The sequence below is a fragment of the Trichosurus vulpecula genome, chromosome 4 (assembly GCF_011100635.1).
Source record: "Trichosurus vulpecula isolate mTriVul1 chromosome 4, mTriVul1.pri, whole genome shotgun sequence".
In the NCBI taxonomy this organism is placed as follows: Eukaryota; Metazoa; Chordata; class Mammalia; order Diprotodontia; family Phalangeridae; genus Trichosurus; species Trichosurus vulpecula.
Window position 1 is genome coordinate 105,366,773 of NC_050576.1, and position 17,839 is coordinate 105,384,611.

Consider the following 17,839-nt stretch of genomic DNA (forward strand, 5'->3'; position numbering starts at 1 on the left):
GATCAATTGCTGGACCTAGAGTCAAGAAGATCCGAGTTCAAATTCAGCCTCAAACACTAGCAATCCTGAGAATGTCACCTAACCTCTGTCTGCCCTCAGTTTCTTCAACTATAAAACGAGGATCATTACAGCACCTACCACCCAGGGTTGTTGCAAGGATCAAATGAGATGTTTGTAAAAATGCTTAGTGCAGTGCTTGGAACATAGTAGGTGCTTAATAAATGCTTATTTCCTTCCCTTCTTCCCACAGTCAGGTGAGGGTATTTGTATCTCCATTGCCTAGTACAGTGCCTGACATCCAGTAGGTTCAAAATAAATACTTGCTGGTTGATTGATTGATTCGAGGGATATGCTTTGGTCATCTGGAAAACAGGCTTAAGTGGAACCAATCCTTCTCTGATGATGCCAAGTGAATAAGGCCTTCCCATACAATGTCTTCACAGTCACCCACTCACACACATGTACAGTTCTAGGGCCCTGGGATCAGGGATTTTGGACAGATAAAGAAAATGAGGCTCAGAGAGGGAAAGTAACTTGGCCCCGAGGCTACAGTCAGTGGTGGGCAGGGCAGGGATTCAAACCCACATCTTCTGATCCCAATTCTGGTGCTCTTTCTTCCCTACAGCACGTGCTCATGCGCGCAGGCACACGCACGCACGCACGCACACAGGCCTTCACAAACACTGTGCACAACACTCACACAGACATTCTGTGGTGTCACAAGCGGTACGCAGCCAATGCATGCACTCACGACTCCACTGCCAACACACATGTTGCATGTTCCCCATGGAATGGCTCCTGCTTTATCTTTGGTGCAGCTGTGGGTGTTTCTGGGCCCTAGAACCCAGGAGCCAGAGCAGCAGGGACAGGGAGCCGTGCCTGAGGTTTGGCAGTACCACAGCCATTCTTGAGATATTTGGGGTTTGGGTAGAACCCAGGTGGCTGTTTGCTCAGAGTGCACGGGTGAAACCTAAGCCTGTGAGTGTAGGGGAGGAATCTGATAGGCCGGTTCAGGTTTTGTTTTCATGGAACCTCTGGCTGGAGGCCTGTGGCAGAGAAAGCCAGGGCCCTGGGGCCGGGCTGGGGAAGGGTTTTTCAGTAAAGGGTTTTGTTTTTATTCCCTTTGAAACAGGAAGTTGCCTTTTGCCCAGAGCACGGAATTTGACCTTTAGAGGTTCAGCCTCAGTTTGTGAAGGAAATGCTGACAAGTCCTGTTGGAGCCTTCATGCCCAAACCAGTCCCACAGTCTCATGCCCTGTAGTCCTGCTGCGGGAAGCTGCCTTCTCTCCATCCTACCCCACCCCACCTCCAACTCCCCAGGTCTTCTCCCATCCATCCCCTGCCTCCCAGACATGCCCAGAGCTAATGGACAACTCTCAAGAAAGATCATGCTGTAGCATGAAAAGCATTCTACTGAGAGTCAGGAGACCTGGGTTCAGATTCTGACATGAAGTGTGTGACCTGGGTCATGGAGCTGAAGTTCTCTGGATCTTAGTTTTTCATCTACAAAATGGGGAGAACATTACTTGTGCCATCTAGCTGCTGCATATTATCGTTGGGAAGAAAGTGGGGTTTGTATATAAACAGTAAAGCATGGTATTAATGAGCTATTATTACTACTCCATTCCTGGGCCCTATTATAGTCATCCCCTTCAATACCAGAAAGTTCTTCCCCAGAGCTAACTAAAATTTCTCTTGCTACAGCCTAAGAGTGAAACTTTGAGAAGAACCGTGTTTATGGTTATTAGGAATAAATGCATATGTCTAACTATATGTAATAGTGGCACTTCTTTCCTATGGAATGCTGAGCCTCTTCTGGGGCCAAATATCCAACGTTCCAAGGGATGTGCCCCAGCCAAAGCATATGTGCCACCAGACACGCTCCATGGCATGGCCAGTATTCTAGATGTAAAACCTCTGCCACAGGTCGTGTGTGTGTCTAGCCCTGTTTTCCTTAGGAGGACCTGGTTTCTTTCTCATCTCTCTCAAAAAGGTCCCCAGGGCCAGGAACAATCTAGGTGTTACCAGTCTCTAGTCTAGCCTAGTTTAGCCTCCCCGATTTCTAGGCTCAAACTGCCATAATCGTCTGCTCGACTCACGAGGACCACCACTTCCCCTTCTTTCATTGGAGAACACAAAGCTTTCCACACCTATCTACCTCATCGATCTCATCTCTTGCTCCTATGCTTTCCCTACTCTGCAGTTAAATAAGTCTTTTAAGTGTTCCCCATGTCCCTCCAATGAACCCCCTTCCTTACTTTAGTAAGAATCACTAAGTCCTTCTGATATATCTTGTCTCTTTCATCCATTCAAGTTTTACTCACCCCCATTCCTCCCCACCTCTGCCTAGACCTTCCTAGATAGAATTGTCCTAATTCACAGCTAAATCAATCATAGACTACTCATCTGCCTCTACCTCCCTGTGTCTGTGTCCAATCAACTCCCAATTATCCATGTTCTTCCTGGAAAACAGGAAATCTTTAAGCTCTCGCCAGTAGGGCTGGGCTGGGAGACAAGACCGTGGCAGCTTTGCTCTGCTCCTTAGATAACATTAGCCGTCTGTTTACTCTTGCCTGCTGCCCAGCAGAAGCTGGAAGGGAAAGACTTTTGACATTCTCTCCCCACATTGGGGATCAGCTATCAGGAGTAGCCTTTTAAACTCAGCCAGTGAATTACTTCCCTTGACTGGGAGATTGTAAGCTTAAAAAAAGATAAGAGAGGCTGCTAAGAGATGGTGGTGTTCATGTCCAGTATGAAGGAGGGAAGTAGGAGGACAGCTTCAAAGTCCTATGAATTCATAGATCCGACACTCCCAGAGTAAAATGCACAAAGTATCCCCCAAACAAATCAAAATCCTGATTATCTATTTTTGGATTGAGGAGTTTAGGGATTATCTGTGCTATGGTTCATAGTTAGGAGTTGACAGGATTCCTATACCTTCTGTGAATGCATTTATGTGTAAGGAGGTCTATACTGGTGTGCCCACCAACAATCCTGTCTGTTTTTGTTTTAGTCATTTCAGTCATATCTGACTGAACCCTTTCAGGGGTTTTCTTGACAGACATATTGGAGTCGTTTGCCATTTCGTTCTCCAGCTCATTTTACAGATGAGGAAACTGAGGCAAACAGGGTTAAGTGACTTGCCTAGGGTCACACAGCTAGTGAGTGTCTAAAACTGGATTTGAACTTGGGTCTTCCTGACTCCAGGCATAGCACTCTAACCACTGGGCCACCGAGCTGTCTACAGAAGTATATTATAACTAGGAATATTTGCACCTGAGGCAAGCACCAAAAACCATGCTTGGGACACAAATTGTTCCCTCTGTTGGTTCACTACATCACTCGTGAGGGTGTGTGTGTGTGTGTGTGTGTGTGTGTGTGTGTGTGTGTGAGAGTGAGAGAGAGAGAGAGAGAGGGAGAGGGAGGAGAGAGAGAGAGAGAGAGAGAGAGAGAGAGAGAGAGAGAGAGAGAGAGAGAGAGAGAGAGGGAGGGAGAGGGAGGGGGGGGGGGGAGAGAGAGAGAGAGAGAGAGAGAGAGAGAGAGAGAGAGAGAGAGACAGAGAGAGACAGAGAGAGACAGAGAGACAGAGAGAGAGCGCGTGCGAGAATGAGCTCCCTGAGGGTAAAGACTGTCTCTTCCATGAGGTTTAGGAGTTTCCCAAGAGCAGACAATATATTTCCTCCATTAAACTAGGTGTTCCCTGAAGACAGAGCCGAGCCTCCTCCTTGCTGTATGTGCCCCTCACCATGGAAGCTCACCACACCTCCTGTGGGGTGAGGATGGTACTTGCCACCAAGTGTACAACCTGTGTGGCTGTGAGGGCTGGCGGATTACTGGAGACCACGGTGGAAGATACAGAAGCAGAACATGGGAGCAGACTCTAGCTCTCCTTGTTCCGATTTGCCTGCCAATGTTACTGCTGGCCTGACTGTCCCTCACTCAGACTTCCAGGGACCTGTGTGTGCCACAAGCATATGGGGAGGGGAGTTATGTACCTTGTCACCTACATGGAAATTGGTGAGAATAAGAAGACCCTCTTCCTTATCTGCTCTAGGGTCCTCCCCTGGAGTGTTGGCAGAGGTGGGCAAGTCATTGATAATTCACCCTAAGTTTGTGACCACACCTCTTTGCCCAGGTCCGGGGGCCCAGCCCCAAACCCCGGGACAGTCTGGGCAGCCCATCTTGCTGGCAGAGCAGGGCCCACCCCCTCTCACCAGACAGCATGCGGCCCCTTCGGGAGGCCTCAGTCGCCAGGGTGCAGGAGATTTCAATCCTCTTCTCCTGCTCCTGAAGCTGGGTCTCGGGGTCCTGTGGCGCGTCCACCGAGTCGCCCTCGCCCATGGGCACCATGTTCTGCATACTGGGGAAGCACAGACACATACCCACGGAGGGCCAAGGTGATACAAGGGCCCTTCAGGTAGCTGTGTCTATGCTACTTTAGACTAGGCTGTATGTGTCTTTAACCTGGGGTTCATAAAATTATTTTAGACATTCTTTTGATAGCTATATTCCAATAATTAGTCTCCTTTGTCATCTTAAGTATTTCATGTTATACATTTCAAAACATTATCTTGAGAAGGGGTCCATAGGCTTCACCAGACTACTAAAGAGGTCTGGGACACCAAAAACGTTAAGCTCCCCTGGGGTGCAGAGAGTTGGTGAGGATGCTTCCCACGGTAACAATCAATCAAACAGCAAACCTTGATTCAGCACCTACCACGTCCCAAACACTGTGCTGGGTGCTAGGATAGAAGTACTAGATTGAAGAGGACCTTGTCTTCAGGGAGTTTCCATTCTACTGGAGGCAAACTATCCCTAAGAATATATGCTGAAGGGGAAGATAGTTGGTGCATTCCCCAGCACCATCATCTGAGTGTAACCAAGTTAAAATGAACAAGGGCTGTTTTAAAGGGAGAAAGGACTCCCAACAGGGCAATGGGAGGGATGAGTGTGTAAGAAAGGCACGCAGGCCAGGCCTCTGGTTTTGTCTTGGACATGGTGCCGGATGTTTATGGGCAGACAGCCCGCATGTGAGGCCATGACCTTCTCTTCTCCCAGCTCCCTAGCCCCAGAGCTGGGCAGGCATGGAGCCTATGGCACTTAGGAGGAACCAGAAAACACAGAGCCAGAAGCGCTAGGGACAAGTGAGCCTCGAAGGCACTAGGAGGCTCTAGGGACAAGTGAGCCTCGAAGGCACTAAGCCCCAGAGTTTCCTGGGTTACTAAGGGTGAGGATGGGGATAGAACAGGCGATGCCGCTGCCTCCTCCCACTCCCAAGCCTAGTCACCTGGATTTGGCAATGAGGGTTTTGATCCTTTCCACTTTTTTCTGCTTCTCCTTCATCTCTTCTGGGCTCAGGGGGGTTTCTGGCTCCAGCTCAATGTACCGTTCGGGGATGAAGACTTTGTCGGGTGTGGAGAGCTATGGGCGTGAGGATCCGGAGATTACAGGTTGCTCCCTGCCCTTGGCCCCCAAGTGGGGAGGCAGGAGTTGCTTCTTACCTCCTTGGTGATGTCCACATCATAGTGTTGGGGTTCCAGTTCCATCTTTCGAAGTCGGGCAATCTCTTCCTGGGGCGTCTCATAGGCCTGTCCACCAGGCTCCTCTGCCCGCAGTGCTGCCTCCAAGTTGGAGATGTCCACCTCATGGATGCTGCGGTGACGGCGCACCTGGGAGCCAGCACAGCCATGGCCACTTGGGGCCTGTGTCCCCCCTGCCCTGCCCCTCCCCTGTCACCCACCAGGTGTGACTCTCCTAAACTCCACTTCTTGGTCCTCTTCCAAAGCCTTTCATAATTTGGCCCCATCCTATCTAAACGATTTCCTCTCTCACTTTTTTCCTACTTTCTGGAATAGGCAAGCTGGCTTCTCATGGTCCCAAAAAGAGACCCTACCTGTGACGTTGGGCAAATCATTTAACGGGCCTCAATTTCCTCTTCTGGACTAGATGACCTCTGAGGTCTGTTCCAGCTCTGGAACTAGGTTGCTATTATGATCCCCTTCTGGCTCTGAAAGCTCACTAATGTCCTCTTCCCTGGCTAGAATACGGTCTTCTCTTCTCCTACCTGTCTGAAGCATATCCATCCATCACAACCCAGCTCAAGTTCCATGTTCTCCAAGAAGCCTTCCCTTATAACTCTGGCCACCACTGGCCTCCCTTCTCCCTCACTATTCCTACGACTCACCACACAACATTGTTCCTTGATTCTATTTTGCCTCATATCAAACTCTAAATGTCCCACATGAGCATCCTGTCTTCCCAAATAGATTGCAAGCTCCTTGAGGTAGGAACCATAGCTTATATTTTCTTCTGTTCTTTCTCCATAATGCCCAGCATGGTGGCGCCTTGCATCTGGTAAGCCCCTTGCAAAGGCTTGTTGAATTGCACTCTATTTAAAGTGGACCTTCCAGGCACCCAGTAAGGCCTCTCCCAGTCATCCCAGTGAGGAGTTTCCCACCCTTACCCAACAATGCCCACTGGCCAGGGCTGGCCATGCCCAGGGAGCAGGGGAGTCTCACAGCCCCCTATGCCCATGGGGTGGCTGGGGGAGTTTTACCACTTTGTAGGAGGGTCGGGCAGTGGGGTCAGGGGATGGGCCAGCTGGGAGTTGTAGGCTCCGACGCTTCTCCTTCATGGAGCTGCTCTGATGCCGCCTCATGCGGTCGATCTGCTCCTCCACACTCATCTTGGCCTTCACCTCGTTGGGAAACATTGCACTCTTGGGACGCTCCTGCTGGGAGGGGGGTGGGGTGGGTGTGTGTGTGTGTGGAGGGGAGGGGGAGGTGCTGGATGGCTCCCTTCGTTCCCTCACCCACCCTCGGCCATTCCCAACTCCTGCCTTGGCTCAAAAGTCACCTCCTTCGGAGAGCCTTCCTAGATTGATCCCTAATTCCACTCCAATCACTGTTTCATTCTGCATCCCTGAGTATGTTTGCATTATGTTCACTGCACTTTGGGAAAATTCTCTGTAAACTTTCCCACATCTTTTTAGAATGGCAGAGTTGGAAGAGACCCCAGAGGCCATCTAGCCTACCTGCAGAAGGGATCTCCTCTAAATCATCCGAGACAAGAGGTCTGCCCAGCCTCTGCTTGGACAGCTCCACTCACTGATAGGGAAAGCCCTGAGTTATCACAGTCATCTTTCTTCTCTCTCCCATCAGACTGGCAGCTCCTTGAGGGGAATGACTGAGCCCCCTCACCCCTTCCCAACAGGCTGTGAGTTCCCCAAGAATGAGGACTAGAGCAAGAGGTGGAAATGATAGAGAGGCAGATTCAGGCTTGATATAAGGGACAATGTCCTGACTAGGAGATCTGTTCAAAAGTGAATGGGCTGCCTCACTTTCCTGTCCTCTTTGGAAGATCACTCGCCAGGTGTATAGTAAAGTGGCAGACGTGGGCTGGACTACATGACCTCTGAGGTCTCCTGCAACTCTGAGATCCTGCAACCGTTTCCCTAGTCAGATGGGAAGCTCTATGAAGGAAGGGACTCTATTTCCTTTCTCTTAGCATGCTGCAGGAGAGGAAGTGCAATAGGTGTCGCTGAGACATAGCTTTCTGGTGTTAGTTGGGTACTATATGGTACAGAGCAATGAAAAGGGTGCTGGACTTATAGTCAGAAGACCTGAGTTCAAATCCTAACTCTGCCACTTAGGCTTGTTTGACCTTGGGTAAATCGCTTGACCCCACTGGCCTCAATTTCCTCATCTGTCAAATGAAGTGGTTGGACTCAATGACCTCTTAGGTCCCTCCCAGCTCTATATTTCTGATCTCATGGTTCTCGAGTTCTGCTTTCCCTCCCCTTCCTCCACCCCTCTGTCTGCCAGGTCAGGTACTTACCCGGGAGACAGGTCCATTGGGAAGCCCACCGGCACTCCTCCTCACCACTGTTGACGGCGCTACCTCCTCATCAGTGGGTGACTTTGTCCGAGGGGGCACGATGCCAACTGAGAGGAATTAGAAGGGGAGAGTGTTCAACACAGAAGGGTAGCTGGAGGGGGAGCAGAATTTCCTGGAAACAGAGGACATCCTTAGGTCTTTTCATAGTCCCAAGAGCCAGACAAGAGACAGGATAGACCAGTATCAAACTCAAACAGAAACAGGTACATGTTGACCTGGAAAACCACAAATTAACATTATCTAGGTTGTATTTTTATTTATTTGTCAAACATTTCCTGACTACATTTTAACCTGCTTCTTTTGCAAATGGCCACAGTTTGATGCCTCTGGGATGAGATATCATATACCGTATAGCCTATACCATATGACATATCACAGCACACTATCCACATATCACACCACCACCATAGGAGGACAGTGAAGTCTTAAAAGATTCAAATCTGCCCAAGGTGAAGATGAAAATCCAGGAATCTTGACTCCTAAACCACCCATCTCAATAAAATGCTTCCTTGCCTTGGTGCAGGGAATGATGTAAATGGGACATACCTTTATTGAGAGCTGCCTGCTTATCAGCCTCCAGCTCTTGTCTGGTGGGCATGAGGCTGATGTCTCTGGGGGCATCCGAAGGAGATGTCTGGTGAGGGTCCTTCTTGCTCTGCTCGTAGCTTCCCTTTGGCTGGGGAAGAGATGACAGAAGAGCTTAGTGGGGAGAGCAGACTAATGCCAAGGTGAAGGGCCTGCATTTCTCATTCAGGACCATTCTTCTCAGAATCTCCTTTAAAGCCCGTTGGGCATCCCACCTGTATCCTGGGAGAGAAATATGGACCACTAGCACATCTTGGGATGTAATGGGGAACTCTGGTTCCTGAGGGGCTTCTCAGTCCACAACAGTGGGCAGCTACCTCAACCTGCCCAGTCATTCCGCAAAGTGCTGTGGAAAGATTCAGCTGACACTCTTATTTATCGTATTGCAGGAAGAGGCTGGGTGAGGAGGGGGATAGTGCCCTGCGATGTGGGGAAGGAACTTTCGGCACTCCATCTTGGACTTGAGTCAACGGGGGCCAGTGGGGCATCCTTAATGGGATCCCATGAGGGTTTATGGGCACAGAACACAGGCTCACAGAGCTCCTTATGGGATCATAGGATTGAAGATTTAGAGCGGGGAGAGATCCTAGAGGTTACCTAGTCCAATTTCTTTATTTTACAGTTGAGAAAACTGAGACCCAGAGAGATTAAGTAATTGTTCAACGTCACACAGGTAGTATTTGGCAGAGCTGAAACTAGACTTTAGGTGTCCTGACTTTGAGTCTATTATGCTATATTATCTCTCCAAAGCCTATTCAGATCCCTGAGGGGGGTCCCAAGCAAGAATTAAAAGCTAGAAGGGGTGGTAGAAAAGAAGATTACTTAAGTATTTATTGCCTGGAGAGAGATTAGGCCTGGGGAAGAGGCCAGGCAAATCCCCATCAGGAAGAACAGAAACGAGACTACGAGTGAGGCAAGGAATGGGAACCAAGGCTGTCTAGGAATGAGCTAAGAACAGGATGGTGCCACAGACAAGAGCCGCTATCCTTTCTCCTCCACTGGCTGTCCATCCTTGGCTGCCTTTGGGCTTCACCTGGTAGGGGGTGGGGTGGTGAGGGAGTAGAGGGCCCATGTGCCAGCCTGTCCAGAGAGGACAGAGGGGAAAGAGGGACCTGTATAGTGCTCTGGACTGTCTCTTTCCTTACCCCAGATTCAGCTGGGCAGGAAGCCCAAAAGCAACGGAGCTGTTGGAAAGTTAGAATAAAAAGGGGGGGGGACAGGGACTCCATTCCTGTTGCCTTGTCCACCCTCACCCTGGTTCTCTCCCCCATTTGCACCCCCTTCCCTTTCCCCTACCCACCAGGGAGTGCAGAGAGTGGGTACCTGGCCCCTGGCTGTCTCGCCACTTCGGTGCCAGGAGGGAGAGTTGGGGTGCGGCCAGAAGCGGCTTTCACTAGGGAGCGGAGGGACTGTTGGAGGAGACTCCAGGGGGACATACGCTTTGGGGAGGGGAGGCCGAGGAGGGCCAGGTTCCTGAGGCAGAGAGGAAGCCAGAGTGTTATGAGCAAGAGCGGCAGCTGAGAAGAGGACAGAAGAGAGTGTTAGTGGAACCAAGGAACCATAGAATGTTAGCTCTAAAGGGAACCTTGTTGTTATTGAGGTTCGGTTTTTTCCAACTCTTCGTGACCCCCTTTGGGGTTTTTTTTTGGCAAAGATACTGGAGTGGTTTGTCATTTCTTTCTCCAGCTCATTTTACAGATGAGAAAACTGAGGCAAACAGGATAAAGTGAATTGCCCAGGGTCATACAGCTAGTAAGTGTCTGAGGCCGCATTTGAACTCAGAAAGATGAGTCTTCCTGACTTCAGGTCCAGCACTATCCACTGCACCACCTAGCTGCCCCCAAAGGGACCTTAGGCACCTACTAATTCAACCTCCTCATTTACCTGTGAGGAAACTGAGATCCAGAGAGGTTAAAGTCACTTTCCTAAAGTCACAAAGTAACTTCGTGGCAGAGCTGAAGTAAGACCCAAGTCTCCCAACCCTCAGGCACTACTCACTTTCTATGATACCACACTGTCTCTCATGAGATGACAGGGATGATGTCCTAATAAAAACAAAACCAGACCATCATCCCCTTTGGACAAGTCAGCTTCACCTTTGTCCTGGGATGCTAACCCAGCTTCTAGTCTAAAGTTCCCTCTCTAGCATCCAAGACCTTCTCCTATCTGACCCCACCCTATCCATCCAGGCTTTTTTCTCATGACTACTCAGTAAAATAAAAATAATGGCCAATGTCTACACGGCCCTTCAGGGTCTGCAAAGACTTTCACATAAAAGAGATCATTTTTCTGTGGGAGACAGGGATCTGCCACTTTAGTCACAGAGTGTAAGTGGCCTGGCCCTGATCCCACAGCTGTTAAGTGTCAGAGAGGTGAACTGAGCCAGGTGAGCCCAACGCCTGGTTCCACGGGCGCCTCAGGCTCACTCCCATCTCTGAGCTGTTTCCCCCAAGTGGAATGTCCCTCCCTTTGCTCCTCTGCCTTTCCACATCCTGGCTGTCTGTCTCCTCCATGTCCTTCTCTGACACCTCCTATGCAAATAGATCTTTTCCCTCTTCTCCCTCCCAAGCAGCCTCATACTTAATTATGCCCAGCTTTACACTTTTTTTCTGAATGCTTCTTGGGTTTTAAATTTTCATCTTTCAATGATTCTAAGAGTGTTTTATTTCTTTGTAACCCTCTAGTGATTAGCAGAGTAGCAAGGAAGGCAACAGATGCTGACTGATCACATCACAGACTCTTAACCTGGACCTTCTCACCAACAGAAGCTCTGGACCTCAGTTCTGGTCAAGGTACCAAGGTACCAGCATGCTTTGCTTCTCAAGTTGGTGCTCAGGAGTACCACAGAGCTCAAAGCCATCAGGAAAGTGCTCTCCCTACGAAGGGATCCGAGTGATGGACGCGAAAGGTGAAATACAGAGGAAAGAACACAGGATAGGTGGGGTAGGGGAGTACAACAAGGAGAGACAACTTTAAAGAGGTTTAAAGGAATAAGTCTAAATGCTTAAAAGGAGGTAGAACAGATGGGTAATTTGTGCAGCTTGAAGATTTCCTCTCCTCCCTTCTCCTTCCCTCCCCAAATACTGGGGTTCCTTTTTTTCTTACCTCATGAGGCCCAGGCTTAGTGGGAGACCCCTGGGAGCCAGACACCATCGAGAATGGGCTCAGGGGGCTGGTGAGGCTGGCTGAGCTGAGGGGACTTGCAGGGCTATTGGAGCTGAAGGTGGCTGAAGGGCCAAGCCCTCCTTGGGAGAAAAGAAGAGGAGACAGGTAAGTGTTGGAGTAGGTGGGCCTGGGAGCTATTGCAAAAAGGCTGGACATAGGGGCCCAAAGCCAGTGCTTAGACTATTTAAAGGGATAGATTTGTCTGTCTCTCCTAAACAATAACTTGAGGATAGTGGAAGGGTCAATCCAGTGGGCTAGGGTCACAGAGGGAACAGTGCTGTCCCAGAGATGGCTAAAAAACCAAACCAAAACAAAAAAACTAGCCCAGAGTTCCGTTGGGATAAGGTAAGAAATGAGCCAGAGGGGGAAACTTGTACTTTTTGCATTTTTTCAGGGGGAGGAGACGGAATTGTAGGAGCTTGAGCCCTTAGATATTCTATTTAGGGGGTCTGGTCATCCGGGAGTGTCCCTCACCTGTGTGGGGGAGATTATTCAACTCTAGGGAAAAGGGGATAGTTCCAGGGCTCTTAGAAGACACTTGTCGCGAATGCATTGTGAATGACTAAAGAACCAGGAGGCCCTATGGCAGAGTGGGAAGTCAAGGGCACCATAAAGACACTGCTCAAGCTGGGGGATGCCGAGGGTTATGGTCAGGCCCATAGCGCTCGGGTCCTTGAAGGCAAGGCCAGGCAACAGAGGGGAAGAATGCCCACCTCGGTGCTTGGCAGTATCTGTGCCCCGGGATGGGTTGTTCTTCCGAAGGCCTTCCATCACATCCTGGATCCTCCAGATCTCCTTTTGGATTTGCCGGTTAAGGACCTCATTCTGAAAAAGCCAGGGGCATAAATGCAAAGCAGACAGCTATGAATCTCCCTCATCCAACATTCCCTGTCCTTCCTGGGCTCTCCAGCCCTGTCCTCCAGGCATGCATCTCCCTAGCGTAAGATCCCTTAATCATCCCCCTCTCCTTTCAGTCTCTAAGCCTAGGCCTGGGAGCAAGCAGGAACCTTCTGACTCTCCAGAATCAAATACCAAATCCTCTACTTGACTTATTTACATTTCTTCACAATCACCAGTTTTCGTATTCTTTGCTCCTCTCCACTTACTCCGTGGTCCAACTTCATTGGCTTTCTAATTTTTCCTTGCACACAGAGTTCCATCTTTTGACTTCATGTCTTTGTATTGACCGTCCCCCATGCCTGGCTATTCCCACAATGTCTCCTCACCTCCCTGGCTTCCTTTCAAACTCAGCTCAAAATCCATCTGTCCCTGGAAAACTTAACTAATATAACAAGTACCTTCCCCCAAAGACTTCCTTTAGTTTGTTGTCGTTTAGTCAATTAGTTGTGTCTGACTCTTCGTGACCCCTTTTGGGGTTTTCTTGGCAAAGAGACTAGAGTGGTTTGCCATTTCCTTCTCCAACTCATTTTATAAATGAGGAAACTGAAGCAAACAGGGTCAAGTGATTTGCCCAGGATCACACAGCTAGAAAATGTCTAAGGTTCAATTTGAACTCAGGTCCTCCTGACTCCAGGCCCAGCACTGCCTCGCTGCCTTGTATACACTGTATGTGCATAGTTATTTACATGCCACCTCTCCCACATTAGCATTACAGCACCTTAAGGTCAGGGACTGCTTATGACTTTCTTTGTATCTGAAGCTCTCAGCACAATGCCTGGCATACAGTAAACCCTTAACAAATGCTTGGGGACTGACTCTCAAGGTGGGGCCAGCAATGTGGCTCATTTTTCCCATAGGCGGCCTCCTCCCCACTCAGCATCTTCTATGAAACAGCCTCCCTTGGAGCAATTTGGAGAGTGGGGAGAGAGGAGACAGAGCTCATGACTTATAGGAAAAGTCGCTTTGAACAAACAGTGGAAGGAAAGGGGCTCAGACACTCTGAGCACACTTAGGACCATGGTATTGAGCCCTAGAATCTAACCTGAGGATTCCCTAGCCTGGTCTGACTCTACCATAACCAAGATTAGGAAATTGAAACACAAAAAAATGAAGTTACTTACCCAAGGTCATCTAGCTTAGTGACAGACCTTAGATTCAAACCCAGGTTTTCTGACCCCAAAATCCAGTGCCATTCACATGATTTCACCCTGTCTATAAGCTAGTGGGTTCCACAGGGGCAATATTCAGACCTTCACCTCCAGTTTATTGTATTAACCCCCCATTCCCCTCTTGTGATAATAGCATTTCCCTAGACCTATATTTACAATAATCCTTGGAGATTACATGCATACTATTTTTTAGTATTCATAATAATAGCTGGCATTTATATAGTGCTTAAGAGTTTGTAAAGTGCTTTACAAATATTATCTCATTTGATCCTCACAACCCTGACAAGTGCGTACATTTAGTATCCCTGTTTTACAGATGGGAAAACTGAGGTGGAGAGGGGTTAAGTGACTTGTCCAAGGTCATACAACTAGTAAATGGCTAAATTCAAATTTGAACTCAAGTCTTCCTGACTTAAGGTCAGCACTCTATTCACTGTACTATCAGCTGCTTCTAATCTAATCTAATAATTTGTATTTCTGTAGTGCTTTAAGGTTGATGAAGGGCTTTTCTCACAACAGCCCTGCGAGGTAGGTAGTGCCAGTGTGCTTACACCCAGATCAAGAATCCTAGATCAAGCATCTTGCTCTTAGAGTGATACAGTTCCTAAGAGTCCAAAGCAAGAATGAATCACAGGCCCTCCTCACTCCAAGTGGAGGGCTCCTCCCCACTATCTATCACATTGCCTTCCCACAAAAGAGATAACCCAGACCAGGGGTGGGGAACCTGCGGCCCTCTAAGTCCTCAAGTGCAGCCCTTTGACTGCACCAAAACTTCACAGAACAAGTCAGGCCACATGTGGCCCTCCAAGTCCTCAAGTGTGGCCCTTTGACTAAATCCATGCTTCACAGAACAAATCAGGCCACATGTGGCCCTCCAAGTCCTCAAGTGTGGCCCTTTGACTAAATCCATGCTTTACAGAACAAATCAGGCCACATGTGGCCCTCCAGGTCCTCAAGTGCAGCCCTTGACTGAATCCAAACTTCATGTGGCCTCAAGGCCACAGGTTCTCCACCCCTGACCTAGACTATAGGGCAAGTGGCCAAGGCAAAGGCTACTGCATGTTTAAATATCTCATGAATTAGATGCAGTGGTGGTTTTATTTTTTATTTTCAGTGTTTACAGTGTACCTCACTATGGCATTCTAGGCCTGCTCTTCTGAAGAGGTCATGACTCGCTGGTTCCATAACTGACCAGCTCCACAGTAGGAGTGGAGATTAGGACCAGGGGAACTACAGGTAAGCAGAGAGAGATGGGAAAGAGGGGTAGAGAGTTTGTTAGAGGGTGAGAGATGTGGTTGGCAGAGCTAGCTGAGGAAAAGGTAGGCCTTCATGCAAGACAGACAGTGCTATGAAGTAACCAGATGCCATAGGTCACCATAGTCATGCCCCTGCCTCCAGGCCAGTGTACAAAGAAACCAAACAGATAAATGTCTCTTCTGTTCTTAAATTCTTCAAGAAAGGAGGTTACACAGCTCCTTCCATTACCTTCCTGGGTTTTAAACCTTGTAGTCAGGAAGTCTTGTCTCTAACCTGAATGCCTGCTCCTCATGTTCTACTCTCTCCGTGGAGATGGACATCTGGTCATCTTTAAGGACCATCCAGACTTGAAGCCTACTAGTATCTTGCCCCTGAAAGCTTCTCTTCTTTTAACGTCCTGGCCTTTAAGGCAAATGAGAAAGATGACAAAGTCCCTTTTGTCCTGGATTAAAGGGGCCCTGCCAGACTTCCCCTCCCTTCCCCCCTCCCCCACCTATCCTAGGGCCCTGCTCACCTGGATGTCCAAGTTGAGCTGCTCCCAAAGGTCATCATGCAGGGCAGAGACCTCCCCCTCTAGAGTTTCATACTCTATGGTGCTGTTAGTCAAAGCCTGTAGCAAGTAGGGAGGGGAGGATAGCTGAGAAAGCCTCATCACCAAGAAGTTCCCCCTCCCCCCCCAGTCCTGGGAAGCAGGAGCCAGATGATCTGGAGATGGAGGCCAAACCCACGTTGAGCATGGAAAGTCCTTGGAGGCAATTGGAGAGCAAAAAGGAAAAGGGCCCAGGAAACAAACCCTAGTGTTGGTTAAATCATGGTGGGAGGTAGGAGAGTCCTTTCTCCTTTCCCTCCCCACCCCCAGCCCCCCATCATATATACAGCCTCTAGCAAAAGAACCAGAACAGAAATCACTCCTCCCTCACTGGGGGATGTTAGTTGAAAGTAAGAGCTTAAAAGTAAAAAGCATGCGGGTGGGCAGGAAGAGGTTAATTCTGTGTCCTCCCTCACCCCAGGCCTGATGGTTCCAGTTGGCTAAAAAGCAAAGAAACTTAGGCAGGGAGAAGGCAACAAAGAGGAGAGCCTGTTAGTAAACTGTGCCCCAGCCAGGAGGAGGCTTCATGCCCTGGAGTCACGGGATCATCCAATGTGGGGGAAGAAGGGGTAACCTCAGCACTCATCCCGTCCAACTCCTTCATTTTACAGACGAGGCAACTGAGGCCCAGAGGGGTGGCTTGCTTTTGGGCAAAAAGAAAGCCACAGAGCTAGAATGTGAAGCATGCTTTCCCCACCATGCCTCTTGTCATGAGATCACAGAGGCCTGATTTACAGCTGGGAGGGACTTTAGAGGCTGTCCTGTCCAACCCCCTCATTTTACAGCTAAGGGAGTGGAGGCTGAGAGAGATGAGGTCATTTCTCCAGGATCCCACAGGCAGTAAGGGACAGAGCCAGGACTCTTGGTACCTGAGTTGCTGTGCTCTCAGAGCATTCTATTTCTCACTGGTGATGGGCTGCCTTGCCAACTGAGCAGCTTCTCTCCTCTCTGCACTCTGGTCTCCACGGGGTAGGGATGGGCATTGGCAATAAAGGCAGTAAGACGGCCAGGGAAATAAAGGCCTCTTGGGCCTCACACTCCCCCACTCCTCTTCAGGATGAGTCCCAATGTTACCTTGTTAGTGGGAAAGGGGATGATCTCATCTAATAATAAGCTAATATGCCTGTTATTTATTTACAAGGCTACCATTTACCACGGGCCAGAAAGGGATGCCCTGCTCCTCACTGCCCTCCAGGGACAGGTGGGTTTCCTATAAGGCTGAGTTTCTGGGAGCTGATGAGGAGAAACGTTCCTCCCCTCCCCCAGTTACCGTAGTGGCCTGGGACAACTCGACCCGAATGTTGATCAGCTGGTTCTGCAAGGATTCCTTTTTATGCAGTAGCTTCTCAGGATAGGCGGGCTGGCTCCCAAACATCTCCATCTCCTGGTGGGTGCCCATCAAAGCACTTTCCAGGCTCTCCTGGGGATGGGGAGAGAAAGGGTGATGAGAAGTGTCTGAATTCCCCCCGGAGGATGATGAGGCCCATGCCATTTGGTTTCATGGGGATTTAACCAGCTTATTCAAGCAAAGCTTTAAACCTGCCCTGTTTTCCCCAAGCCACTGAGTGGAGGAGAGCTCAACTGGAGGAATAATAGAAGCATTCATTCCTCTGCTGTGGATGGATAGAGATGGCAGCCCAGATGCCCTCTGAGTAAGCCTTTGCCCCACCTCTCTGGCCCATTCCATCAATCTTGGGACACCTTCGGGACCCTCACCTTCTCTGCCCGGAGCTGCTGTACAAGCCGGTCCTGCTCTCTCACCACCTTGTTCTGCTCACATAGCTTGCCCAGAAGCTTCTGAGGTCCAAAGAAAAAAAGAGGAAGATAAGAAATTTAAATCATGGGGTCTGGGGAGCTGAGTTGACTGGGCTCATTCACCAGATACTACCACCCCACTGGGATCCACCACATCCCCCAGTGCCCTGGGCTTTCTAAAATTCTGTGGACTCCATAGTTACCTAGGCAACAGAGAAACAAAGGATGGGTCCCTCATTTTGGAAGATCCCATTGGGAAAGGGGGCACAAACATGTTCCTGGAGGAACTGAGATTTTATTGTGCCCAGTAGTTCCTTCCTTGGTGCTCAATTTGAAGTGACTAGCATAGTAGAAAGCACACTGGAACTGGGTTCGAGGCCCAGTTCTGCCTCTTACTAGCTGTGATCCTGGGCAATTCACTTAACTTCTCTGATCTTCAGTTTCTTCATCTGTAAAATGGAGTAACAACCCTTGCAGTAGAGGGATAGCACGGTGGAGATGACAGAGGGCTAGCCTAGGACTC

The 17,839-nt window shown here is 49.3% G+C and overlaps 1 protein-coding gene across 1 annotated transcript in view; it reads right to left on the minus strand.

The window, feature by feature from the left end:
• Positions 1 to 17,839, minus strand: part of PLEKHA6 (pleckstrin homology domain containing A6) — a 78,597-nt gene that overhangs the window by 7,622 nt on the left and 53,136 nt on the right. Inside the window, exons 13-24 of the mRNA XM_036754245.1 lie at positions 17,278 to 17,358; positions 16,832 to 16,981; positions 15,487 to 15,582; positions 12,360 to 12,471; positions 11,587 to 11,726; positions 9,805 to 9,954; positions 8,443 to 8,572; positions 7,837 to 7,943; positions 6,557 to 6,733; positions 5,502 to 5,669; positions 5,288 to 5,421; positions 4,215 to 4,360 (exon numbers count right to left, since the gene is read on the minus strand). Coding sequence (XP_036610140.1) covers positions 4,215 to 4,360; positions 5,288 to 5,421; positions 5,502 to 5,669; positions 6,557 to 6,733; positions 7,837 to 7,943; positions 8,443 to 8,572; positions 9,805 to 9,954; positions 11,587 to 11,726; positions 12,360 to 12,471; positions 15,487 to 15,582; positions 16,832 to 16,981; positions 17,278 to 17,358 — 1,591 coding nt within the window. The remainder of the gene's footprint in view (positions 1 to 4,214; positions 4,361 to 5,287; positions 5,422 to 5,501; positions 5,670 to 6,556; positions 6,734 to 7,836; positions 7,944 to 8,442; positions 8,573 to 9,804; positions 9,955 to 11,586; positions 11,727 to 12,359; positions 12,472 to 15,486; positions 15,583 to 16,831; positions 16,982 to 17,277; positions 17,359 to 17,839) is intronic.